Source organism: Alosa sapidissima, chromosome 16 (assembly GCF_018492685.1).
Source record: "Alosa sapidissima isolate fAloSap1 chromosome 16, fAloSap1.pri, whole genome shotgun sequence".
Classification (NCBI taxonomy): Eukaryota; Metazoa; Chordata; class Actinopteri; order Clupeiformes; family Clupeidae; genus Alosa; species Alosa sapidissima.
This window is the reverse complement of record NC_055972.1, coordinates 15,826,952-15,854,947: the sequence shown is the minus strand read 5'-3', so window position 1 is coordinate 15,854,947 and position 27,996 is coordinate 15,826,952. Positions and strand designations below refer to the sequence as shown.

Here is a 27,996-nt window from a genome sequence, read left to right as displayed (position 1 = left end):
CTTTGGTCTAATACATGTTCATACAGTTTACGGTAGGAATGTAGGTTACAAAAACTTGGCAAGTGTGTTGATTGCGTAAATATCTGCTTTCAAAGCCATATCAGTTGGGACATCATATTGTTGTTGAATGACTTGTGGTCCCATGTAAAGAATCTAACTTTACAAATATTACGACTTTGCTTGATAGTGGAATCATTTGTGAACTAGGGATAACAAAATGAGTCACAGTTTTAACTAATGTGAACATGTTAATGTCAATCAAATGTCAATCAAAAGTTATGATTATTTGCATTAAACTCGGCCAACATTGCTACCAACATTGTGGACCTGTGATATTTTCTACTTGCTATTGAGGCCGATTTTGACAGTTAAACAATAGAAGTTGAACTTCCAAATCTCAATGATCACAAAACTGAAATAGCCTTAAAAAAAAAAAAAAAGCCCATGACTTACCCCTGCCACGGAAACAACTTCCAAAAGAGGGATTCTTGTAAGTGTGATATCATCGACGGTGTTCATAACGATAGGCTTGAGGATGACGGTCCTCAAAATCCGCTGTGTAACACGCTTTCTCATTCAAGAATGCAGAGTTTATTTCTCTTGCGGTGTTTCGTAAGGATGCGTTCGGTTCTGAAATGAACAGCTCCGCCTGCTTCCCTCGGGTGCTGGGATGGGAAGAGAAATCTAACGCGCACAGCCATACTTGGATCATCTATCTGTAAGCTAGTCAGCACGACTAAAATTACAAATACTGTGGTATGAGATTTAGCTAAGCACACACACGTTTTAAATGTCACGTCGGCTGCATTCAGGTGTTCCATTGCTGATGTTTCACGAGTGGTCCTCAGTAAGACCAATCAAAATCAACTGACGATTCCCCATCATTTTAATGTCAGCTCGGTGCCTCGTACCGTTGCGATATTGTAAGACAGAAGTGCAAACTGTCTTGAACACATCTGAGTCAAAGGTACAACGAGATGGATTTAGTAGTGTGTCAAACTAAATAAAAATATCCATAGACTGTACTTGCCATATAAAATAAGGAACCTTCTCCAACCTGTCATCTAGAAAAAAAAATAGTATAGCTAGTGTAAACATTTCTTCCTCTTTCTGGTCTATCTATCGGCTTCTCACACGTGTGTAGGTAACATATCAACTAAATAACATAACATATTTTCTTTGCACGGATATTTCAATATGCCCTATTGTAAGAGGGAGTCCTCCACCTAGTGGCTACAATGGGCTCCTGCTACCCTAGGACCAGATGGGTGCCTGCCATGGTGGTAGGCCTATATAGAACTGGAGAAAGTGAAAGTATTGAAAGAGAAGAAAGGAAGAAAGTATTGCCCTCATTCATTTCAATGGGTAATGCTAGGCTAGCTAATTAAGCAAAAACTCACTCACTTTGAAACTCACTGAGCTTTAAAAATGACTTCCATCATCTGCTCACCTCCGCTCACATTTTCAGTAACAAGCAGATTACATGCCACATGACGCTACAAATTGAGCTGCCCAATCCACATAGACGACATAATTTGAATACAATTATGTGCATAATGTGTCTATTCTATTGGATTGGCTGATCCCCCCTGTAGAAAAATGCCAGCTGAACCACCAATCCACATGAGTGACATAGGTAACCCTAACTGGAGATGTGCAAATATAAGGCTAAACCAGAAGGTCCTATTAGGATCACTTGCTGCTGACAGACCACTGTAAGAGCATCAACAGGAAGTTTGTTTTTTCCTGTATGATGTATTTTCCGTAGCCTCCTCTTTTAGTTTGTTGTTGTCTTTCGGGCAAGATTTCTTAGGAACTGGTATGATAATAAGGAATGATAATAGCTTTCTTCGTGTAAGTTCATGTGAGTATCAACAGAGAGCTGAAATAGAAGGATCCAAGCTGGAGCTAACTCATCAGAGAATGTTTTGAGGAGGATGGACAGACCAACTGAAAGTTTGTTTTTTCCTCTATGATGTGCTTTCCACAGCTTCCTCTTTTAGTTACTCAACCACTGATGATGAAAAAGAATGTCCTAGTCTGGAGCAGCTTTCTGCCCACAGTAATATATAATGTGTTAAAGGGGTGTAGTTTCACTCTGAGACTGAAAATGACCGAAAGGGGGGTTTCATGCCAACAAATGGTATGTTTAGGGCCCGAGCACCGAAGGGCGCAAGGCCCTATTGTTTTTGGAAGGATTATTATTATTGTTCCGATTTTAGATTTGTCTCAGAGCGTTTTGAGGTGGTTAACCTGGTCAAAAAGTCTTGAAATTTTGCAAGCACGTCACAGAAAGCAGTTTGGTACAAGACCTTGGCCCCGGGCGTGGCCCAGGGACTTGCTACGCCCCCTTAAGGTAGCCATCTTGTGGATGGCTTATTTCAGCTACACACACCAAATTTGGTAGGTGTGTGTATCTCCCCAAGATGAACAACTTTTTTATACAATGCATTAGCCACACCCAACCAGAAGTGAGATAATTGGGACTTCATGCGCACTAAGATATGATGAATTGTGATGCCAAAAGAGGTGCTTCCCATGGGCGAAAACTCGTCACACTTTTTGACACACACATCAAGTGGTACAGTGAATATGCAGGGATAAAGGCTAAGACCTCCATAACGCCCCCTTATGTCACTCTGACTTTTGTATAAACATGGCATTAGCCATGCTCACAGGAAGTGAGATAATTGAGATCATGTGCGTTGTGGACATGATCAATTTTTACACACTTTTCCTAGACGGTTGATCCAATTCATGTCAAAGTTGGTATGATGCCAAGATGCTCAAAATCCCAAAGATGACCCCTATCAAAATCCTCCAGAGGAAACCTTGCAAGACCCTGCATTACAGCTGATGAAGGAACAAACCTCAAATGTCTTGCTGAAAGTTCAAGTCCTGGAGAAGAGGCTTGGACGTCTTGCTCTAATACTGGTTTTAGCACTGTGTGGACTGGTGGTAGAAGCATGCATAATCTACAGACTTCACACACACCATACTTCTGTGAGTACCGTAGCTTTTTGTTGGAATGTGAAATATAAGGTACTGTAGGCCTATTTAAGTGTCCATGTCTAACACAGTTGGTGGAATCAGGTCTGAAGTGCTAGAGGTCAAAGAGCATATTTGAATTCTGAAAGTTACTTTGAAAGATACTGTGTCTTTGTTTGTCGTCCTTGTGTGATTTCCCCTATAATGCAGTTTCCTCTTTTCTAATTTTCTGTACTTTTTCTTTCAGGGAACTTTATCTGCATACAATGCTTCTTATGGTAATAACGGTAAATAATGGTAAAAAAATAATGGTAAATAATGGTAAAAAAAATGTCCTACACGTATTATAAAATGATTTAGTCCAATAACTAACTAACTAACTAACTAACTAACTCATTTGGATATGTGTACATTAATAGCTTTTTAAAAATTCTTGAATATTTATTCTCTTTGGTTTATTTTTTAGTTTCATAACTCGCTCATGTTGTCTGCACTGCACTCTTTGGTTACACACACACTTTGGAGCTGAAGAGTCAGATTGTTGAGACAGATTAGACAGAGTGAGGAAGTGGTGGCCATCGAGACCAGACCGAATATCACTGATATTGTAACCACTTGACTCAGGGTGGAAGCAACATGAAGGGGAGACCACACCAACGTATATTTTAAATGTGAATAGATTTATTAAATTAAATATTTGCAAAAATCAGCAAAACTGCAGTGTAAGTCAGCATTATGGACATGTGATACCAGCGCTGCCGAGAGTGTGAGAGTGAGCGTGAGAGTCAGCGGACTGGAGAGCACAGATTTAATCGACCCTCAAATTAGGCCATCAATTAGCGCACCTGGCCAGAACCCAACATCTCCACCTGCTGGCCAAAAGAGGAAAAAACACGAGCAAGCCACAAGACAGTGCAAAACCAGCAAAGTAGAGGCGGACCCGGCACAGTAGGGCTCAGCTGACACTGAGAACAAAATTGAAGAGATAATCAAAACCAAAAAGGGCAATGAAGCTAGTTTTAAAGAACATTAAACTATTCTATTATCGATCATTCCTTCAATCACTATAATCACACTTGTTCAAAAATAATGAACAAACCATATACACATTAATAGTATATAGTATATAACAATAGTCTCTTTACAGATCAACAAAATAAGCTGAACATTCTGTCTGCTCGGCTGGGAACATGTGAACACCACCTGCAAAAGATACAGTACAAGGAGATCACAAAGGTAAATTCAACTACAACAACTACCTTGACTGGTACAAGGAAAGGTCCTCATTTCCTTCAAAGTAATTGACTGTGAAAGATACTGATCATAATGAATCAGATGATCAATAGTAGTATCATAGTATAATATATAGTATATTAGTATAATCATTCATAATTGTCATTTTTTAATAAAACTGTCATTGGTGATCATAAATAACCTGATTAGGAACACTTAAACAAGAATAAGGTATCACTTTAATTTTTGAACCATGTGGCATGCTGTATACTGAATGTGTGCTTGACTTGCTCTTGTGTTCAGAGGTGGCCTTCACTGCAGCTCTTCAGCCTTCATCATGGGATGGTAGTGGTTATGGGGTAATAGGACCTTTTGACACGGACATCACCTTGAAACATGGCAACGTTCTGACTAATGTTGGAGGTGCCTATTCAAACAAAGGTACATTTGTTGGAGAACGTTTTTAGGATTGAGGGGATTCATATTGCAGTCTGCTGGGAGAGGATAGGGAGAGGGGTGACCCATAGGATAATTAACAGGCACAAAAAACAGGTAGCGTAATTAGTACTGTATTTCAACATTTATAGGAACATGATTGAGGTTGACTTGAAATGACAGACAGAAAAAAAGAATATATGGACCCTTTCAAGAGAGTTCCATTATCAGCATCATAGTTGGCCCCACAAGACTTCCTTTTTAACATTCCATATGTTATCTTAATGCAGAGGAAGTAGATTGGGGCCCAAATAGAACGTTCAAGCATTGTTGTTGTTTTTATTGATGAAAGGGTCTATAGGCCATTTGGAAATGAAGCCCTAGAGAAAGACAGAGCCCGTCTACGGAGAGCCTGGCCACTCTGTATTAAGTCCCATTGTACCGAATTTTGGTTGCAGTTCCACCACAGTTCCACTGGGGGCGATCGCCATGAGTGCAAAATGAATGGGAGTCAATGGAGCTAGATGGCTAAATTTGTCTCTTTCACCTGATTGTCGTTGACAAATCTCATATTTGATTGTAGTTTGTATAACTTCAACATGGGTTAGGTCAAAAGTTGAATGAACGAGTACTTATGTCCTTTTGATTTCTTACAGGTTGGGTCGTTGTTACACGCCATAACACGCTAGCATTGTGCTAATGAATGACGTCATTGACACGTTTGAAAGGCTTTTTAGAACAATTAAGTGACTTTAAAAAATATAATACTCAACCAAGTGTATTTTCTTTGCCTCCCCTTTCGAATACAATATTCAAATTAGTTCCCAAGTAAATTTGTAAAACAAATTATATCCCAAGAAAAGTGGATTTTGAGGGGTACAGCTCCATAGACCTCCATGCATTCTGAAGGAACTGCAACCAGTTCAGAAACCGGAAGTTTTCCAAGAGTGGCAGTTCTCCCCTTATTAGACATTCTCTGAGAGAGATCTGATTGAATTCAAGACAGAATATTAGAACCTTGAATTGTTGCGGAGCAGGATCTTTTGTTGGAATGTTCAAATCTCATAGTGGAAGCAGGGAATTGAATCCACAACTTCCACAACTTCTTTTGCATGCTAGCCCAGCTTCTTAACCACTACGCTACCACCGCCCTAGTTTGTGTGCACCTGCATGGTCAGTCATGCCAGCTTATCTCTTGTGTCACAAGTGTGTTTACCGCTCCAGTGAGAGGAGTCTACTTCTTTACCTTCACCACCTACAGCTGGGTGGCAGAAAAAGACATCGGTGTCAGGCTGATGAAGAACAATGAGGAGGTTTTGCTGGTTTGGGAGACACAGGACAAAGGTGACAATGAGGACTATGCCTCCAACTCAGTGCTACTGGAGGATACCAGGTTGCAGCCAGCGTGAAGTCCAATATTCATACTTTCAGTGGATTTTTACTCTACTCCAGATCTTTTCAGTAGACCATTTGTTGGATACATGAAAGCAAATGTTTTATTGCAAGAGAGGGAAAATGTCTGATAATCAAGACTATAGCCAATAAAGTTTTACATTTTAGTTAGTTTTCCATCTCCAAATTTTTTGTTGTCATTAAACCCGACGTCTGTTTTTAAAGAAGCTTCTATACTGAATGAGGATGTCTTACTTGCCTAGCATGACCTTACTTCCTTCCTGTATGTGAGTGTGTGCGTGCGTGTCTGTGTATGCTGGCCCATATGCATTTATGGATCCAATGGAAAGCATACTAGATGGGCATTCTTTTCTTTTTCCCATGTTGAGCTTTTGGCTTTACTTTGGGCTGGTTCATGAACTGCAATACCAAGAGGAACCTCCCACCACCCAGTGGCAATCAGTGGCTGCTTGTGTAAACATATATCAGAAATTATTTTCTACTTTCTAATTATATATCAGAAATTATTTTCTACTTTCTAATTATTTTCTGAAAACATTTCTCATATGATGTAATCAGCAATAAATGTTTATGTACTGCAATTAAGTCAATATTTTGTTATTCTTCTAATTTAGAACTCAGGTTTACATCTCCAACACCTTCTGTAGGCTACCAGATATAGCTGATTTCTAAATGACAGATGTAGCCTACAATACTACAGAGTGGAGTATTTCCTTCAGCATACTGGCTTCAGCCAGATGAAAAACACTAATTATAGAGATGGTCACCTGTGCACACTCGCATCAATTCAAGGATGAAGTTGAAAAACCCTTTACTGAAAAATCCCACAGGGGATTTTCATCAGGGCATGATAGTGATGCACCGATATATTGGCAGGCTATCGGTTGATATGGGCCTTTTTTGCTGCCATCAGCCATCTGCGAAACGGCCGATATTAGTTGCCAATATTTTCAAATAAGCTGGCCACCACGACTAAAATCGCTGATAAGAGTCACCAACCTATTCTAAAAGCCCAGATTTTCTCAGATCTGAAAACTTTCCAGGGAGTAGCAGAAGGATATGCAAGATTAAAGTTCTTTTCTTCTCTCTCCAGGGCCTAAATTTCACTGCGGGATTGAAGTCTAGCCATCATAATGCGAGGAATTCCCGCATACACTTTTGTCTGATGACGTTAATCTAATCATGAAGAGGAGTGAATGCGGGGCTATTGACCAGATGGATCAACTACCGAGTTGAATTGAACATAGCCACACACACACACACACACACACACACACACACACAGAGAGAACCACTTAGCGCTTACACAAATAGGCTACGCAACCATGACAAACTTTTACATCTGGAGAGAGCTCCTTGCTAACTATCCTGTTAGCTCAGGTCACGTCTGTCAGTATTGCTCACTAAACTCATTAATGAACATTGCAAGACACTTAGCCCATCTCTCTTTATTCGACTTGTTAGTTTTTTGAACATTTATTTTATCTAATGACATAGAAAACATAATGAATCCACATATCCTTATGCATTATGCACAACTTTTATTCACTGTAAACCATAAGACTGAAGGCTAATTACTCACGTATTTCTTAAAGTGACAGGCACTCAATTACACCTACAGATCACCAATGTGCACTCAATTAGACCTACACACCACATGAAAAGTAATAGTTTAAAAATCAATATTAAAGCTGCAGTTGGCAAGTCTGACAGATTGAGGGGACTTAGCCAACATTTTAAATGTTTACAACTCTCATGCCCCTCCCCCACTACCACAAAGCACCCTCTCATCGAGTTTGTGCTCGTCAGTGCCTCTATGGTCAGTGCGCACCAGACTGCACCAGACTGTGATTGACAATCAGATCTCACACAGCCCTGCTCTGATTGGACCAGAAGAACCGGGAGCTGTGGATTTTGGAAAAAAAATAACAGGCTCTAGGTCGAGGTAGAAGTGCAGGTTTTTTTCTAAAACCGGCTGATTTATGTTGTTCTGTCGGAGCATAGTGTCAGTTTCCGTGAGTATGATCAAAAAAATCTTGCCAACTGCAGCTTAAAGTATTCAAATTACTAAATATGTTTAGATACTAGTAATATGCAGATTATAAAATACTATACATCATTAACTAAATACAGTTTATATGAATTTCTAAATATAGAAATCTAGGATGGCCACTGGTGTGAATGATCACACTACAGTATATTCAATATTACTGATGCCCCCCCCCCCCCCCCCCCCCCCCCAAATTGTGTAAATTCCCCCTACATGAAGAACCTAAGGGGGAATTCCTCCCATTTTGAAAATTTAATTTTAAGCCCTGCTCTCTCTTCTAATTTTCTTGTTGAAAAAATTTAAAAATGTATTTTGAATACTTTTTTGCCAGCAAAGGTGTATCAAAAAATGTGAATAAAATTATCGGTATCATTATCGGCCGAAGTGAAATCTTAAATACCGGTATCGGCCCAGAATGTCAATATCGGTGCATCACTAATCCGGCAAACCACATTGCGGAGTGGTGGAAGTGCACAAACTCCCAATGGGTTCTCCTGGCGGCTTGGTCCTGGAGCACGGGTACGAGCTACAGTTCGCTCGTGCCCCACCCGTCTTCACAGGCATCAGGCGGACAATGGTCTCGCCCGTGCACGCCCCAGTGCTCCGCAAGGAGATCCGGGAGCTAGCGGTCAAGCAGGCCATATGCTCAGTGCCGTGGGGCCAGTGGATAGAAGGGGTGTACAGTCACTATTTTTTTAATTCCCAAGAAGGATGGCAGCCACTGAACGCATATCTATCAAAGAGTCCGTTCAAGATGCTGACGCTGCAGCACATTGTTCAGAGCATGCAGCAGGGGGATTGGATGGTCACGATAGACTTGAAAAATGCATATTTTCATGTTCTGATTCATCCTCGGCACAGAAAATACCTGTGCTTTGCATTTGAGGACGAGGTGTGGGAGTTTTCGGTCTTACTGTATGCTTTGGGCTAGCTGTAGCGCCCCGCACCTTCACTAAAGTCATTCTGGAGGCGTTGGCCCCTCTAAGGAGGCGAGGTATTCGCATATTGAATTATCTGGACGACTGGGTCTTACTGGCAGACTCCAGGGCCCTCCTGGAACAGCATGTAGCCGTTGGGTGACTGAGATTTCAGGTGAATTGGGCAAAGAGCCGACTCATGCCCACGCAGACAATCCCCTACCTGGAACTGGAGCTCGATGCGGTGGACATGACAGTGAAATTGTCTCAGGCACGTCGGGTAGGCCTTCAGCACTGTATTGGCAGTTTTCGGCGAGACGTAATGGTCACCGTGCGCATATGTCAGCTCCTTCTGGGGCTAATGGCGACGGCGGCGCATGCGCTTCCCCCTCGGCCAGCGAGGAGATTGCTACTGTGGGCGAGGTGTCACCTCCCCTCAGTCCGCGAAGTTCATGTGCCGGGCGAGCAGAACAGGGCAGGTATGCTGTCGAGAGGCCCGCTGTCAAATCAAGAGTGCCGCCTCCGTCCACAAGTAGTGGAGGGGTGTGGCAGCGCTTCTGGAGAGCGTAAGTCAATGTTTTTGCTTCACGCGAGATGACACACTGCACGAAGTGGTTTGCGCTGACGGAGAGCGATGCTCCGCTGGGAGTAGACGCTCTAGCCCACGAATGGCCCGAAGGCCTTGATACCGGCGGTCTTAGAGAGGGTGAGGAGAGACAGGCAAGAGACTATCCTGATAGCCCCTCATTGGCTGGATCAGATATGGGTTCCGGAGCTAATGGCTCTACTGCACGGCAAGCCGTGGAAACTCCCAGCCCGCAAAGATCTGTTGTCCCAGGCGGACATGGTGATTTGGCATCCGGCGCCGGAGAGATGGCAGCTGGCGGCTTGGCCCGAGAGGCTGAGGCTACTTAGCGCGGGGTTGCCACTCTCGGTGGTGGAAACCATACAGAGTGCCAGAGCCTTGTCAACCCGATCGCTATACTCTCTAAAGTGAAAAGTGTTTGCGGACTGGTGTCGAGAGAGAGCGCTCCATGCTTTAACATGCCCGATCGAGGAGATCTTTCGAGGAGATCGAGGACATTTTCTGCAGCATCTTTTTGACCTGGGCCGAGCCCCGTCCATGCTAAAAGTTCACTTGGCAACCATATCAGCTTGTCATGTGGTAATAGTCCATAAGTCGTTGCACCGATAGATATTAGAAAGCTAGATACCACATTTTCCGTCAAGTTCTATTAGGTAGCATCTTAAACGCGGCCGGCATATTGCTGGGGGCAAACATCTTTACTGTCTATGGGCAACACTTGCCGGCAATCAGAGACACCTGTCTGATTTCCAGTCAGAGTCACATGCTCTTCCATTGGCCTCCAGTGATTGTTGCCCCCACCAAGATGGCGTCGCTATTTACGTACGTTTTGGAGCCCAATGCGGTGTCTAGCTTTCTAATATCTATGGTTGCACCCATTACGCTTAGCAAGGCGACTTGCTTGTCTGCATCGATGTCGTTAGCCACGAAGAACTGTTCCAAACGCTCCACATACGCCGACCACGACTCCATCTTCGGGACGAATTCCCCTATCGCGGTTCCTATTAACAGCATATTGTCTAACTTTTAGACGTTTTATCCTCGTCGTCAATTTTTTTGTGGTGTATTCCACTAAATAACACACAGTAGGCTAAACAGTCAGCACTCTTGCGGCACGTTCGCTCTTTACTCGGCTCAAGCAGGAACTGAATACAGACATCTCAGCATTCACTAGTTGGGCTGAGATGATTGGTCTAGCCTACGGCCCAACCAAGTTACCAAAATACCAAAACTCAAAAGTTTAATACATCACAATTATATTTATATGTTTAACTTAAAATATGTGTTGTGATGGAAATGACAGTGTGTGGCGGAAAAGACAAAGTGTGGTGGAGATGACATGACATACATAAACAAAAGCATTAAGAATAAAAAAATGCATCCCTACTATATGTTATGTAATTATGATCTCCCCCCTACTAGATTCTTTAGTACTATGAAGCAAATAAACTGTTTTTTTTTAGCATGGGCAATGTCATTTCCAGCACAACCTGTCACCATGTAATTTCCACCACCACCATGAAAAAAGTAGTGGAAATTTGACCCCTTTTCTTCTAAAATATAATATCATGATATCTTAGTCTTTCGATGCAAGTTGTTAGAGTTAGCATTAGATATACAAAAAATACATCCATGTAATACCCTGTAGATTGGCTATCGGTATAGAATTTACTAGATATGCAAATCTAAAACAATGATCCCAGGATTCTATTTTGTACAATGTGGCGGAAATGACAGTGAACCCAAAAATATAAGAAATGAAAAATATAAGAAAATGTGAAATAAGGCAATATATAATATATATGATTGAATATAAGACAAATATTATAGCCTACGGAATGCAGAAGCCTATGTTTCAAAGATTTAGAAGCGGGGAAGCGGGGCACATAGCGCTCTGGAGTCTTTGGTAGCAACCCAGCCCCCTGGTAAAACAAACGTGTTTGTCAGAGAAAAAAAAAAAACTGATCATAAAATGTAATGTAAAAAGGAGCGATGGTGTTGTAGAAATGTAGTTAGCAGAGTAAAAGTACAGATAATTGCTGCAAAATGTAACGAAGTAAAAGTCAAAAGTATGCACTATACTATAGATTCTACTTAAGTAAAGTACAAATACGTGGAAAATTTATTTAAATACAGTAGCGAAGTATTTGTACTTTGTTACAGTACATTCCACCACTGTATTTTCACATGCAAATTAGGTTTTTGGCAAACAGTTATGGTTAACTTTTGGCAATGTTGCAGCAAATTTGCAGCAATGCATTATGCAACAGGTTTGTCACCAAAAGTTCACTAGAAGTTTGACATTATTGGCTAAGTGTGGTGGCAAATCACTGGTGAACACATTTGCCACTAATGGCAAACTTGTCATTATTGCAAGAACTTTGCTGGAAGTTTGCTTCTAGCAGCCAACATTGGCAAACTTACTTCTGCCAATGTTTTCTAGCCTCATTTGTTTCCCACCAAGCACTCACAACTTTGCTGCAAAACATTTCATTTGTGTAAGGACTAGCACAGAGAAGGAACTATTCATTGTTCTTAGAAATGTTTGCCAGAACAGATAGTGACAGAATGTGATAATATTATTATTCTGTAAGAACATTTTGAGGACTTTTGTGCCAAAGCAGAAACCCCTTTCTCCTTTTCAAAGTATATTTTGGGTTGTTTTTGCCTTTATTTGACAGGGCAGTGTAGCCTGACAGGAAGCAAGTTGGAGAGAGATGGAGTGGGATAGGGAAAAGGAACCCTTTTGTATCTTCACAGTAGGAGATATAAAACTTGCGGTTCCACAAAAGAGGGCAATTTTCTTTATTATGTTTGATAGATTTACTTTGACTTAAGTAAGGCTCTCTATTACAAAGAACAGAGATGAGTGGATAAACTTTGTTGCTGGCCTACACGCCATAGACATAATGGGTAGTAAGTAAGATCCTGCAATCAGCTGTCTGGTGTGGCTGCAGGATCTAGCGAGAGCAATGATGCCAGGAGCTGTGTTTTAGTCGCTGTCCAAGGTGCTGACGAGCTGCTGACCTGTTGTAGGATGGCGATTCATGACCTAGCTGGAGGCTACACGTCAAACAACAACTAGCCCCCCAATAATTGTTCTTGTTGATTCCAGTTAGACTGGACTTTAGCCTGGATTTAATAGCCTATATTCCTCACTGTTTCCAAACTTCAGGACGGCGATGCATGCTTTGTTTGGAAAATGGAAACAATGTCTTGCTAACTGTGCTGGGTATCACGTACGAGTGAAGATGCTTTAACAGCTTCTCCTTTAGGTGGAACAATCAGCTAAACATGGATGAGGATAGTTCTCCAAACTCCAAATCCGTCAATTTATATTGAATTTCCCCTTGAGGATCAATAAAGTATCTATCTATCTATCTATCTATCTATCTGATTATAGCCTACAGTAGCCTTTGCATATGGAAGGCGACAGCCTACTGATTTGTCACGAACTTGTGTCGAATCACTTTCCTTTAATGAGCTATATTACACGTCTCGTGTGCAACAAAGTCAGCGTGATTAGTAGCGTTATGTGTGGTAAAATTCAATGAATTTAAAATGATATAATAGTATGATAACTGTAGCAGGTTAATGTGGTGTTTTATTTGAAATAACAAAATCGCGGTGGCACGTGTGATTGGCCGACGAGGATGAGCTATAGAAGTTCTATGATAGAACCCTTCAAAGTTCTGGGCCTACGTTTTAAGACGTTCCATTCTATCTTACAGTCAATGTCATGGAAACAACCAAACATTCTATCAAATACTTGCATTGCATTTTGGAAAGCGATCGGCACGCAGATTTTTTGGCTTGATTTTCGATAGTGATTTTCGACATTACTCAGACACGTTGATCTTACAACCTTCTTCTGATTTAGAGGTGAGCTCCATCAATTGTTTTTGTTCTGTATTATACTATTTCAATTTTTACAGCGAAGGGGAAATGCGTTCGATTTACCGGCTCTAGGCCTAAACTTTGGCTGTAGGTCGCCGACGCCGACAACTTGAAACAGACATTTACTTAAAAGGCCCAAACCTAACTTCACATCAGTCAATCGCCGTACGTTACACTCTATTTCTTCGTAAAACTAGCTCAATCTTCATACGTTTAATTGGCGTGAATGAAGAGACACATAATGATCCTTCAAATAAAGCCTTAACTACTGAAATTTTACTTTGTAATAGCATAAGACAGCCTGCCATTTAGATCAATGCATAGCCTACTGCAAACAACTCGTAGGCTAATTGATGTTAATCTATATTATGAGTCTGTGATATGGACTTGTTCTTACAGCATTGTAGAAGTTCATGGAAACTCAGGCATCTGAGATAAAGATGGAGGTGAGGACCTCTGGAGAGAGGCAGCAGGAAGACAGAGCATCCTTACTGGAGACCACCACCTCTTTCAGGGTCTCTGAGCTAAGGGAGCTTGAGGAGTACTTTTTTGCTCTTGAGGCAGACAGGAGAAACCTCCAGGATCTCCTGCAAGAGCAGAAGGAAGACCATGAAATGGCACTGAAAGCCCAAAAGAGGGAAATGATCCAGGAGAGAATGGAGTGGGAGAGGCAGATGAGGGAGAGAGAGGAGGCCCTGCAGTCTGCGTTTATGTCTGTGGCTATCAGAAGGAAAAAAAGATGATGAAAGACCTGATGGCCAAAATGGTAAGACACTTTGCTGTTGTGTTGAATAAATATGGCTACTTAATGGCAACACAAAACATTTTAACCAGTGTAGTGTGTATTACAAATTGAGTGTTTTCTTTTTTCTTTAGAGTACCACCAGTCTCAAATACATGGACAAAACCAGTGGGACTGGACACATTATCACCTCTCATGTTGTTCCTCAGGTATATTCTTCAGAATCAGAATAATTTTATTCCACACAAAAAAAGAAATAAAAAAGAAATGTTACTTGGTGAAATGGTGCAAGACACATAAGAAGTATTTAAATACAAATATATAATGTAATATAATATAATATAATATAATATAATATAATATAATATAATACAATATAGGCCTATATATATACAAATATGCAAATATGACAAAGTGCAATTACAAACACACTACGCAGAAAGCGGGCTATTTATGTTGTCTATAGGTCCTTACACTAAGTCTAGATATATAGTGCTTCACATTGACAAACAGATGAAAGTGTCTACTGATGTACAAGACTTTTCTAGAGTTTCCAAGTCTCTTCAGCATTGTCACCCATGCTTCTCACGCAGGGTGCCCTAAACCTGGGAGGAACAGCTAGAAAACAACCCAGAAAATGGTGGTTCCTCTCATGCTGCTCCTCTCGTGCTGCTTCTGAGGTACTTCACTTCACTTTTTTTCCCAGGCGTGCTCTGCTTATGATCTGCTAGTGGATCTTTATGGTATTTGAATTGTGAATAAAAATGTTCTTAACAGATTAAGAAGGTTTAACATGTGAGTCACTCTTTTCAAAAGATTCATGAATTGTGCTTTATTTTCTTTAGAATGCAAACACCAGCAGTGCAACAGCAGACAAGAAAATGGCAGATCTGCAGCTGATCGCAAAGCTGGAGGAGCGTGTCAGAAAGGCTGAAACGAAAAAGCAGCAAAAAGCCCTTAAGAAGGCAGAAGAGCAGGCAAAGAAGGCTGAGAAGAAAGTGATGAAGGCTGAGAAGAAGAGAGCAAAGAAAGAGGAAAAGAAAACAAGGAATAAGGATGATGAAGTCAAGGAAAACAGTCCAAAACAGCTTCTGTCTTCAGCTGCAAAAGAATGATGTGACAAAACATGTCTCATACCCGGCAGTGAAAGTCACATTATTATCATTACTGATAAAAAAAATAAAAAAATATCACAGTAATATATTAAATACATCTTTAGTCAATATTGTGTGTTGTACATGTTGTATTTGTATTGGTATGATTTACCAATGAATGTTTTTGTACCATGAAGGTATCTGCACTGAGATAAACAAGCTTTTGAGCAAAAATATTTTTTATATGCTTAAAATTATGTGTTTGGAATTATTTTGTGAGTTTATTATATACTGTACATTTAGAATTAATGGGGGGGGGGGGGGTATGAATCCTGGCATGCTGTCAGTCATATGCATCAAATTCGGTAAAATTCTAGTCTCTAAGGATACCATTAAGAAAACCCATGTGAAAACATTTGGCAACACTGATAGCTCAGATTTGGGCAGCCGTGGCCTACTGGTTAGCGCTTCGGACTTGTAACCAGAGAGTTGCCGGTTCGAACCCCAATCAGTGGGCCGCGGCTGAAGTGCCCTTGAGCACCTAACCCTTCGCTGCTGTTGTTGCAGGCAGCTCACTGCGCCGGGATTAGTGTGTGTTCACTGTGTGCTGAGTGTGTTTCACTAGTTCACGGATTGGGATAAATGCAGAGACCAAATTTCCCTCACGGGATCAAAAGAGTATATATAATTTATATACTTACTTACTTAGCTCTTTGATTATCTCAGTGAGCAAAGGCTCATAAGAACACAATGAAGTGGTGGCACCAAGGATGGTGATCATTTGCCTTGCAGTTCAGAAGTAAGGTGCTTCATATTCATCTTACATGATTTTGTTGGATAAATTCATTGCTGTGGCAAAATATGATAGATCATATATACAGAAATGTGTAAATTTAAAGGGGCATGTGAATTGATCACACAGGTCTGGAATGGACTGATCATTTGATGCATTGACCATGTTAAGGTGCTATGGTGGAGTGTGTGCAATGGTGGTAGTGCAAAAGTGAACAGTGCAAGAAATTGAACATAATAATGTTGCGTTTCATTCAACACTAGACTAGTTTACGTAATTGCAATGTAATGTGGTTTGATAAATTGGACAGCCCTGACTTTACAGTCTTCACCAGGGCCGCCGCTGCCCATACGCAGAGTACACAGAGCGTGTAGGGCCCCAAGTACCTGGCGGCTAAAAAAATGTCATGATGATTATTACATTACAAAAATATATAAATTAGTTAACAGGCCCACCGTTGTTTTTTTTCTAATTTGTATACCCTATCACTCAATTCGGGAAAATTAGATGTTTTTACCTAATATAGCCCTCCTGTTGTGTTCGCGGTCAAATGTGACCGATTGAGAATTATTTTCTCTCAAAAATATTGTTAACCTATTATGACTACCATGAGGCTCCTTGACTTTGTTCAGGGCATCTGAACACACAAAACAAATTTTGATAATTTTTATGACAATTTGAGTGTTTTATTTAACTTTAGAACACCCATGTGTATTTCCGGTCAAAAATGACCGACCATTAGAAATGAATGGATGAGAAAATGGTCAGTGTATAAAATTGAGTCCAGGCACATATTTATTGATCAGATGGACTGTACAGTATATGTGCTTCTGTACATTAAAACACACACAAAAAAGCACACCCTCACTCACCCTCTTTGCTTCTATGCCAGCCCCCATTGGAACCTTTCCCCAATCTTTCCCTTTCTGACTTGCATGAGCTCAGGTCAGTGAGGCCTACAGGCCATACATAGCAAATGGAAGTACAAAACTGGTTATATTCAATAGAACACAAGTTGATAAAAAGGTCTATACTTAGCTGTAAAGCCAGCACTGAACAAAGTATGCACAACTCTGCTTGTTGCTTTTTTGGAATGCTTTAATAATTTTGTTGATAGACAAAGTTATAGGAAAAAGAGAGTAATTTGCAGCAAGGCATCAGAGAGCGATTCTGATATACATGATTTGTAAACAGGAAATAATGAGATGAATTTATTGATGAATTTGGACCGGTGAGAACATGAGTGGCTTCTTCAGACATCCACCTTAGCCACGTTGTCCTCCAGCTGCTTCACCATAGGATTCTCCACACCTGAACACAGAGAAGTCAGATTTCATCCAGTTCATTAATCCGCTAGTAGTTAGTCTAACTACTATTGATATATTGTATTCTAATGCAATGGCACACCACATTAACCATAACACAAGTATTTTAGTTTGTCATGGTCCATTTGACTTTCAAAAAAGGGTAGTGATCACAAGTTCTAAGCGAGAAACTGAAACAGTTATATTGAATGTCTCAAATATGACCTTCTCCATTATGATGCACATCTCCAAGCAAAACATTTCACACATATAAACTGTCATTCTGCCTTTATGTGTGTCAGATGCAAGGTTTGTCCAAGTGTTCCTAGAAAGTGATTTAATATGTTTTGCATTTGGTCTTGAAGAAAGAAATTTCTGGAAAAAAGTTCCGGTAACACTGGTGCATGCATAATCATTCAATCATTAGAGATCCCAGTATGTGATGGATTTACAGTGGCTCAGCCTAGTTGTAGCTGGAAGTGCATGGAATGCATGTCATTTGCCTGTGGTGGTAATTAACACCTTAACCTACTATGCTAATTAAGTGTATGAAATTGATCAATGATGAAGGATGTAATTTACAATACTTAGTAGTAAATCATGTTGGACTCAGTATTAGAATTTTATGTGTTAAACATACTTTCATGACTTAGGCTAATTCCTTATGACTCATGTATTAACATACCATTAATCAGTTAAAACATTAATTAACTTAGCTGTTCTAAAATCAGTGTAAACTATGGAGTGGCTAATTGCTTTTCTACAACGGTTATTACATATATCTGGCAAGATGTCATGAAACAAAGGCACAGCAACGAGAAATGTAACGATTTATTTAAGCAATAAGCCACGAGAGGCCGTAGGTTACGCTGATTCTACAACAGCTAAGGGGCGTTGTTAGGCACAACGCGCTAGCGGAGCCCCCCTTAGGTGTTGTAGAATTGCTTTTCTAAAACTGTTGCTATAAATACCTGGCAAAGTTTCATAAAGTAAAGGCAAAGCAACGAGAAATGTAACGATTTGTTCATAGATAATCATTCTTAAGCCAAGAAATATATTTCCTCTATCTGAATGGTTGCCAAGCAATATCAAGTTGCAGCTACTCTAACGTTTGTGTAAGTTGTGGTAGCGCATTAGCTAGCCTACTATACTGTAGATCGAAATGCGGTCAAGATGTATGTTTGTATTGGATTTTACAACAGCATTAAACGCGATTCAGCCAATCATCATCAAAGACCGGAACTATTCGTTTTAGAATGGTGTGTAATATGACCGTCCCATTGTATTGCCAGTGCACCATCCCTTACTCCAGGAAATCCTTGCTAATTTCAAGTCTTACACCTTGTGTGTGTGTTCAAATGTGTTTGCATGTGTATTTGGGTTATTTTCTAATGAAGAATATATTTACCATACATGGGTTCTTAAGGGATATAACATGTATAATTAGTTGAAGGCAAGAAAGTGTTTGAAAACAATACTAAACAACATTTAGGCTATAACAGGCCATGGGCATACTTCTTGGGTGTTTACACCTACTGTATATGACTGCGCTATGCATGCATTGCAGTGGCAAGTAACCTAAGTTGGTACTTAACCTTTCAGCCTGATAGGCCCCAGGACCATGGTGGCTGTGTGGTGCTCAGAGTCCAAACTTCGAGCTTTGCGGGTGCGGCATCCGTCGCGACAGCGAGAATTGTAGTCATTTTTAGGGCAGATGATGACCTTGCACTGCAGGTACACATATTCATGTGCCCGCAGGAATTCGAAAGCCTGGAAGCGAAAGCCTGCGTGACTCTCAGAGCCGCTCACATAGGAGTAGTATGTTGTGTCTTTTGGACACCTGTGAGAGAAAAACAGTGTCATTGCAGAGTTACCTGTTCTGTCATACTGTAGGCAGCATTACCAGCTTGGTCACGTGCAGGGATGGATTACTGGACGGGCCTACTGGGCCCAAGGGGTCAGGGGGCCCTGAAGCCCAAGCCTTTGCAGGGAATCATTGCCTCAATATCAACAAATCAGGATGTAGGCTATGAATCTGATTGAATTTAGTATTGGCCATCCCCAAAATGCACCAGAATACAGGAAATCACAACAAACAAGTTAAAAAAATTCTGGGGGAGGATCCCCAAACCCCCCCTCCCAAATATGCGACAATTAGTGGGGGGCCCTTAATAGATCTGGGCCCAGGGGCCCGAAAGTTCATAATCCGTCCATGGTCACGTGAGCATTATAGCTGAAGATTTCAAATTAAATTCTTCATAAACCAACTATAACAAATTTGGCCCTTATGTGTTATTGTATTATATAATGATTAAACACATGTAGAGGAGGGAGGGGAACAAGACATATCAATCCTAGTAGTCTTACCCATTGACCAGTAGATAATAGGCGCGGTAGTCAGCATAGTCATGTGGGTTTGGTGAGGCCACACACGTATCCAGAAAGAGGACGAGGCTGCTGTCAGGTCTCCTTAGGCTCACCTTAACGTACATGTACTGATTGAGATTTACATAGTACGGATTATCATGAATTTGCTGGTAGAAGCTCCCAGAGGTGTAGAAAGCCATGGTAGTATTGAATCGACCAGTTCCAGTGATGTTAAAGGAGGAAATTTCTTTGGCAACATACATGATCTGTGATACGGAGTCCTTTTCCATGTGACAGATAACAGACAACTTGAATTTACTTGAATGACGCGTGATCTCCCCAGAGCTGGTTGAATATGCCCGCACAGCATTTTCATAAATTACACGACCGTTGTCAAACTGAACAGAACAAGGGGTAGGGGGTAGGGGCCAAAACAAATACCAATTATTCAGTTAATCCATGCAAATCATAACTAGGATTTTTAAACAAACTACATTCACTGTATATTCTACACAACTGACATATCTGAAGAGAAACACAACAAGGTTGTATTTGTGCTGTGAAGCGCACCTTCAGGTCGAATACCACGTACCTTTCTCACTGTTCCACAGCGGTTGAGAGGAAACTCAAACATCACCTGGTAACTGTTTGTGGTCGGCCGACAGTGTTCATCATTGACATAAAGATCATGACCATTGAATCCCTGACTAGCCAGGAAAGATCTTGAAATAACAATGTTCATGTTGTCTAAAACACACTGCACCCTGCCTATAAAAAGAGTTGAGTATAACACAATATTAATATTATATTAATATGATCACATTATATGCATAATAATCCTCCATCATAACATTTTGTAGCCACATGCTCTAAGTTGTTTTTCTTCAGAGTGGATTACTGTGATGGATTATTTTTATTCTGAGTTCAGTTGAGTAGAAGACAGCCTGGGAGTTGATGCTGTACAGTGGCTGATTCAGGTTTCTCAGATGTCACTCACCTTTATCAGTCGGCAGGGAGCTGATGAATTGAGCCTGGAAGCCACGACCTACTACACTACTATCACTACGGAAACGCACAGTCATGTAGTTGGAGGAGGAGTGGAAGGTGTCCAGAGAGGAGTTGTGGCAGAGCCGACCCAGCTGGTTGTGGCCCACTGAGGAGCCGTCATGCACAGTGATGTAGTCACAGCTACAGCAGCGCTCCATCCTGAAGACATAAGTGCATGGGAGCAATTGTGGCACACATTTGCAGAGCAACAGTGAATGTTTAGTAAAAAAAATAATGCATCTCTCCACTCACTCCAGATCTGAAAAAGTGAGGAGGATTCTTTGTCCATGAGGAGCTGACAGACTCCACACACAGTAGGCATTATCATGGTAATAGCTTGGATAATATGGGCTGGAGAAAGTTCCAGAACCATTCAGGTGTCCTCCACATTCTGGATGGTCCACTGGAAGAATTTTAAAGATTTTTAAAATAATGGATGCCCACAATTATTTTTAAAGGACTTTTGCTTTCACAACTATTTGTTTACTGCCTAGTGAATGGAGGATAAAAGTATTTTAGGATCAGGGCACCATTAGGCAGTATACCAGGTTTTTCGAATAGGGATGTTTTTAAAGTGAAGTGAAAATGAAAATGTTATTTTAATAATCAAACTGTTTCTCATTTTAACATTAATATAAAAAAAAGTATAACATCATTTTCCTAATATGTGTCAATGTAGGCTATAGTCACTGAAGAATCAATGTAGAGTAAAGAATAATGGCCAATACATCAAACTGTTCATCTATGAAACTAGAGGCAGAGCGCAGAATACTACATCATGCATCTAAAGTATTGGATTACAGGGTGTATACATCAAACAATACTGATAAACTAAATACAATCTGAAAGTAAATGTAGTACGTGTTGAGGCTGGTAGTGGGTCCCAGGTTGTGCTGTGGCAGTAATCTAGAAAGAGAGAGAGAAAGTACACAGGTAGAGAGAGAGACACAGAGATTAATTTCAGAGCACAAACCAACCATTATCAAATTAGAACCAATCAAACCAACCAATCAAAGGTGATGTATTACCATAGTAATCAGGACAGCAGTTTCCATAGTATTGGCATGAACTTGAGCAGGAACAGCTACCATAGTTGATGCCACAATTGTACCAGCAGGAGTTGTAAACTAAAAGGCAGAATAGATATGTATACTGCATAGTAAAATATTGTTAAAGGTACAGTCAGCAATCATACGCAATTTCAAGCCCATTATATTTTTGTCACGTTCAATAACCATGTCCTCCTGATCAACTACCTGCCCATTCTGTGACTACACTGTAAAAAAAATCGGTCTCTGTAGGCAGCCCAGGCTCCGAAAACTGGGGCAGCAAACACAAAAAGGAAACCCTGTGTGAAGTTTCTCTGGGAATACTGAGGGGAGGGTTTAGCTACATCTCTGGAATGCTTTGTTTGGTCGTTGGTTAAAATACAATGTAGCCTACACTGTCTTGGACAAAAGTGTCTACTAATAATTTTAAATATAATTTAAACATAAATGTAAACAAACAAGACTTCCTGCGCAATCGCTGACTGCATGTTTAATACTGATATACTGTGGGATGGTTCTGCGATAAATAGTAGACCTACTCGTGGTGGCTGGTTGATATGTTGTAGAGATACTTTCACAGTAATCTAGAGAGAGAGAGAGAGAGGTTAATTTCAAAGCACAAATCAACCGTTCTCAAATTACCAGAGAATTTTCGAAGGTGATTTATTATTACCAAAGTAATCATGACAGCAGTTTCCATAGTATTGGCATGAACTTGTGCAGGAACAGCTACCAATGTTGTAGCCACAATTATATAAGCAGGAACCTACAAGGCAAAAAATCATAAACCTCATGAAAATGGAGTAATGTTCAATGTGTAAAGTGATTATTTATATTCATGTGGTACAAAATCTGCCAGTCTCAACATAGAAGAATGGTCATATGTTCATATATCCTGCAAAGGCCTTGAAAAATATTTCTGGGTAAGATGCCACTTGGAACTGTACCTGAACCGGAGGTCCAGTAATCTGGAGACCAAATAAAGAGTGTTTAAAATGCATAACCTTTGAATCATTGACTCATGAAAGTGAAGTAATCATATTTCTTCTGATATTATTGGTTATCTATATGACACCAAAGTAAATAAAACTTATCCAAGCAAAATAATTTATGTTGTGTAGTAGCTGAATATGTGTTTATATATGTGATTTAAAGAAATAATTAAATTATTATCAGTTGTGTTTATAGTTTTACTCTAATGTCTCCTTATTTCAGAAAAATATATTTGCACAGATTTGATTGTGTGGTTGTTTCATTCCATTCAGTGTCCTCAGCACATTAGCCAAGTCTGATACAAAAGAAGCATTGTTTTTTCTTTGATATAAAGAAATAATGAAGATATTGTCATTTGTTTTTATAGTTTTAAGTCAATACTTATCCGTTATCATAAAAGCTATGTGTCATGTATGATACCTGCTGTTGACGGCTATGTATCATAATGGATACCTGGTGATGCTGTTGATGTATCTACGTGGCAGTAATCTTGACAGGAAGGAAGAGAAGGAAACATAATGAGGGAGAGCTGGCACATCTATCTTTAACAATAACCACAGCCATAGTATCACTTTATCACAACATTTCTTACTGTAGATGTCAGGGCAGCAATTTCCGCTGAAAAGACAGGAGGAACTACAAGAACATGCATTAAAACTTCTGCCACAGTTGTATCTGCAAGAGGGCACATCTATAAAAATGAAAGAAAGAAGTTAATTACTAAAAATTGGTGGATAAATGAGGATTGTTTCGTGTATACGTGAAAAAAAACATTCTTATGACCTACCGTTAAAAGTGTACTCGGCATGGAATCCTGACCGAGATTGACTGCTATCAGTCCTAAAAATGACTGTCAAATCATTTCCAGTGGAATTCAATACCATGTCATTGATGTTGCCACACATTTTGCTGAGGAGACTTGAAGATGTTGTGGGGCCATTGTAGACACTGACAGAATCATACATGCAGCCAGTAGCTTGTTCTAGACTGAATGTAGAGCAGAAGGACAGAATAGATTAATAAACATGAGCAACATTTCTGAATTTCATTGATGCCTGCCACAGGATATCGGAATTCAGGAAGCTGCTCCCTAGCACATGGGCAACGTAAAGAAAGTACTCAAGGTCTGTATGGCAAAAAAGTGACTGTCTCCAAATAGGATTGTTTGTTTAAAAAATTAAATTACCTGATGTTTAGGAAATTAATGGATATGATTCGGTTTCCTGTACTCCGGATCCTCCATGTGCAGTGAAGATTGTTGGCATAACCATGAGGATAGTTAGGGCTTTCAATCACACCCCATGATGAAGTCAAGTACCCACCACATGGTGGTGCAGATGGGTCTTTAAGATAGTATTCTGTGTTAGTCTCTCATTAATATTCAGATTAAGATAACATATTTTTGTATTAATCTTTGAAGGTTCATTACTTTTTTAAATAGATTACCAGTAACTTAAATGGGAGAATGAAAGAACATAACCCTAATTTAAATGATGGGAAAAGAGCAAAGTCACTCGATGAGCAACGTGTGTGCATGAACTAAAGCTATTGTGTGGCATTTGAGAGCATTGAGCTGATCCACTGATGTTTGAGTTTAGGATCTTGTCCAGCGTATCAAATTTGGATATAGATTTGGCTTTGTTATTAAACTAGCTTTAGGTTTACTTTAGTTTAGACCATTCACTTTGCCGACTTTTTAAATTAGGATCCATAGCCTCAGAGGGTCTCAGATAATATTTCAGTTTTAAACTAGAACACTAAACAATGCACACACTTTGTGAAACTTTTTGTGATGGTAACTGGAACCATACCTGGGGTGGCATCATGAGTCATCCAGTAATCTGGAGATCAAATAAAGAATGTTAATGAACAACCTTTGACTAATTCACTCAAGAAAGAGAAGTATTCATAATTTGTCTATGTATAAAATACATTTTCTGTTCACAAATAAGCTATTGGGTGTCAAGGTGACACCAATGTGACACCAAGTTACATAAATGAATATCCTCTTTTTTTCAGAAAAAAGATCTTTGCACAAATGTCAGTGTGCAGTTGCTTCATATGCAAGTTTTAAACTACTAAACACTAAACAATGCACACACTTTGTGAAACTTATTTTGAGAAGAACAAGTGATGCTAACTAAAACAATACCTGGAGTGGTGGCCTCTTCAGTGGTCCAGTAATCTGGAGAACAAATAAAGAGTGTTAATGAACAATCTTTGACTAACTGACTCATGAAAGTGAAGTATTCATTTGTCATCTATGTATAAAATACATGTTCTGTTTACAAATGATTGGTATTGCAATGTGACACCAAGTTACATAAATTGGTACTTATTTCATAAAAAGATCTTTGCACAGATTCTAGTGTGCAGTTCAGTTGCTTCATTCAATTCAGTTTGACTCTTCAGCACATTAGCCAAACCACCGATATTTGAGATTAAATTTGCAAATACATTTTGCCTCATTATGAAATTAGCTTAAGTTAGACTTGCACTTTGCCCACTTCTTAAATTAGGACCACAGCGTCAAGGGTCTCAGATAATATTTCAGTTTAAACTAGAACACTAAACAATGCACACACTTTGTGAAACATTTTTGGAAACAAGTGATGCTGACTGGAAACGTACCTGGATAAGGGCTGGTGTACCAGTAACGTGGAGCATCTGGAGAGCCACAAAAGAGTGTTAATAAACAACCGTTGACTGAATTTAGAATAGTGAACTGATACTGATGTGTAGACATATTGTGGCTGTAAAAGATCATAACCGATTGTATTGTATCATAACTAATCTTATATTTTGCCTCAGACATCTTAGAGAAAACTTGTAACAATCCAAAAAGCTCGCTTACCTTGACCATTGCTCACAGCTGCAAAGGTGCAGAGCAGAAGAACAACTGATCTCATCTCCATCTTTCTCCTCAGTTTGAATGTGTCCCAAAGCTCCCAGTGTCAGGCCATATATGCTCAACTTGAGACCTCAAGAGCAGGATCCTTCTTTATGACAGTCATAAATTCATGCTAACAAAGATGGGAAATCCACATCTGTCACACTGAAATTAACAGATTACCGCCATTTAATTTATTTAGTTAGGCCAAGTGTCGGCTTAAACAGTACATGCAGCTGTTTGCATACATACATATGTGTGTGTCTTCAACCAGCATTGTGTTAAATTCATTGACAAGAATGAATTAATTAATAATGAATGAATTAATGAATGAATGAATGAGTAAATGAAATAAGCTGCATCTGATATAACTGCCCAACAATATCAGGAAAAGGGAATTGTTTCCATTGTTTTGTCTGTGATAATGTCGCTGGCTCATCACTCTGCTTGAATGGGTACTAGCTTTACATATTATATAGCACAAAATGGCAGCCAATAAAGTTATTGTAATTGGTTTAGTTACATGCACTGCATATAAGCATATGAATAGCAGACTAGTAGTTCACTTGAGTGCACTGGTAATATTCATTTGCACATGTTGGCTTCTAAAATTATACCTGCTGCTGTCACTGCTGTGTCCCAACCAAAGATTCTAGAACAGAGCTCTGTTCTAGAATCTTTGGTCCCAACATTCTTGTGCAAATCAATGTGATGAGAATTCAAGTTTGATGTGGTGTATTGGTTCAGTTGTGCAGTGACAGAGATCCTTATAGTCAGTTCCTTATTGTCTTTATTACTGGTGTGTGTTTGCTACTGACATGGTCACAGCCAGGAATCTCTCCATCTTTTATTACTGTATAGTTTCAACAAGTCCAGCATGCCATTTTCTCAGTGTTATTGCTAACTCTCTCTAAAATGTATAGTCTGCTTCGTGTCGGGGTCCTGTTTGCCCTGCGGGACTTATTTTCCGATTATGACCGGTGGACAATACATTATCCCTTACTTCTATTATAGAATGGAGCTTGAAAATAGGCTATAACGCATCACGCAATATATTTCACTAAAGCTTTGGTACTGTAGACTATCAGACTATCATAGACTTGAATTTTTTTTTTGCATTAGCGCTCTTTAAACTGTAGTACAGGTATCTTACTGTCCCTGATCACGCATGCCTCCTGACATAAACCACAAAAACAGCCCTGTTCAGGAATCTAAATGAGGATTGTAGCAGGAGCACCAGCATAGCCTAAACACTTTGCACTTTCTTTCTTTATTCTTCTCCCTTTTTTTATATATCCTTTGGAGTATTCTTGGAGTCAGTGGAACAAGCATTTCACTGCATTTATAGGCTACCTGTATAATGTATGTGACAAATAAACATTTGATTGATTTGATTGATTGTTTGATTGATTGAATCTAAGGGAAAGTCAAAGCCACGGCCAGATGCATATAATAAGACATTTGTATATTCACAACATCTTTCCTCACATTTTATTTATGCAAGTTTCCTTTAAATATACATGGCATTCAAGTTTGTATATACAGTAGTGTTATCACAACTCATTAGTATATAAGACTCCAAATCCAAAACTACTCTAGCTCAACAATGCCACTGGACAACGCTGAATGGCAGTGTTTTCAAGGTAGCCATGGCTGCATTCATACTCATATGCATCACTGCTGTGCTAGGTCCACATGATCCATGGTCCTTGATGTATCTAATTATACTATAACACAGCATACAGGCAACTTAGTTTTCTCCCAATAATGACTTCTAAATAGCAAAGAAATTATTGCCATTGTGTCTTTTTTCCCCCAGTCAATCCAGTCTTGATTTCCCAAGGAAACCACCAAAACTCCACATTCCAAATTATTATGAAGAGATATTTTGATTAACTAGATGTACCTCAAAGCGTTACAAAATATGAACACCACTCAGTCCCACAGTGCGTGTGGGTGTGTGTGCCTGTGTGTGTTTATGTGTTTGTGTGTGTGCCTGCATGTGTGTGCATGTATCTTTATGTGTGTGTTTGCGTGTGTTCATGATATGTGCATGCATAGTGTACAGTCACTAAATGTACACATTCATATATTCTATGAATTGCATAGGTCCCCCATGAACAAAATTCCACGAAACTTGCAGGCATGCATTTAGAGGGTTTCATAATCAGGGGCGCCGCTAGAGGGAGGAAGTTAGG

The 27,996-nt window shown here is 39.9% G+C and overlaps 1 protein-coding gene and 1 long non-coding RNA gene across 2 annotated transcripts; one reads left to right on the top strand and one right to left on the bottom strand.

Annotated features, from left to right (window-relative positions):
* Nucleotides 1-2,850: 2,850 nt before the first annotated feature.
* Nucleotides 2,851-4,632, top strand: LOC121684835. The gene is made up of 4 exons (XR_006023206.1): nt 2,851-3,003; nt 3,236-3,266; nt 4,136-4,224; nt 4,525-4,632. It is a non-coding gene; the product is annotated as an uncharacterized LOC121684835 (long non-coding RNA).
* Nucleotides 4,633-17,228: 12,596 nt separating this feature from the next.
* Nucleotides 17,229-25,860, bottom strand: LOC121684819 (deleted in malignant brain tumors 1 protein-like). Its single transcript, XM_042064905.1, has 19 exons — nt 25,763-25,860; nt 25,540-25,575; nt 25,061-25,093; nt 24,720-24,749; nt 24,095-24,251; nt 23,696-23,895; nt 23,501-23,599; nt 23,362-23,397; nt 22,863-22,883; nt 22,589-22,681; nt 22,455-22,499; nt 21,895-21,993; nt 21,728-21,772; nt 21,119-21,269; nt 20,817-21,025; nt 20,412-20,587; nt 19,820-20,217; nt 19,048-19,292; nt 17,229-17,459 (listed from the first exon to the last, which is right to left on the bottom strand). The coding sequence occupies exons 1-19, from the start codon at nt 25,821-25,823 to the stop codon at nt 17,401-17,403; spliced, it is 2,193 nt and encodes a 730-aa protein (XP_041920839.1). The 5' UTR covers nt 25,824-25,860; the 3' UTR covers nt 17,229-17,400.
* Between the last annotated feature and the right edge of the window lie 2,136 nt (nt 25,861-27,996).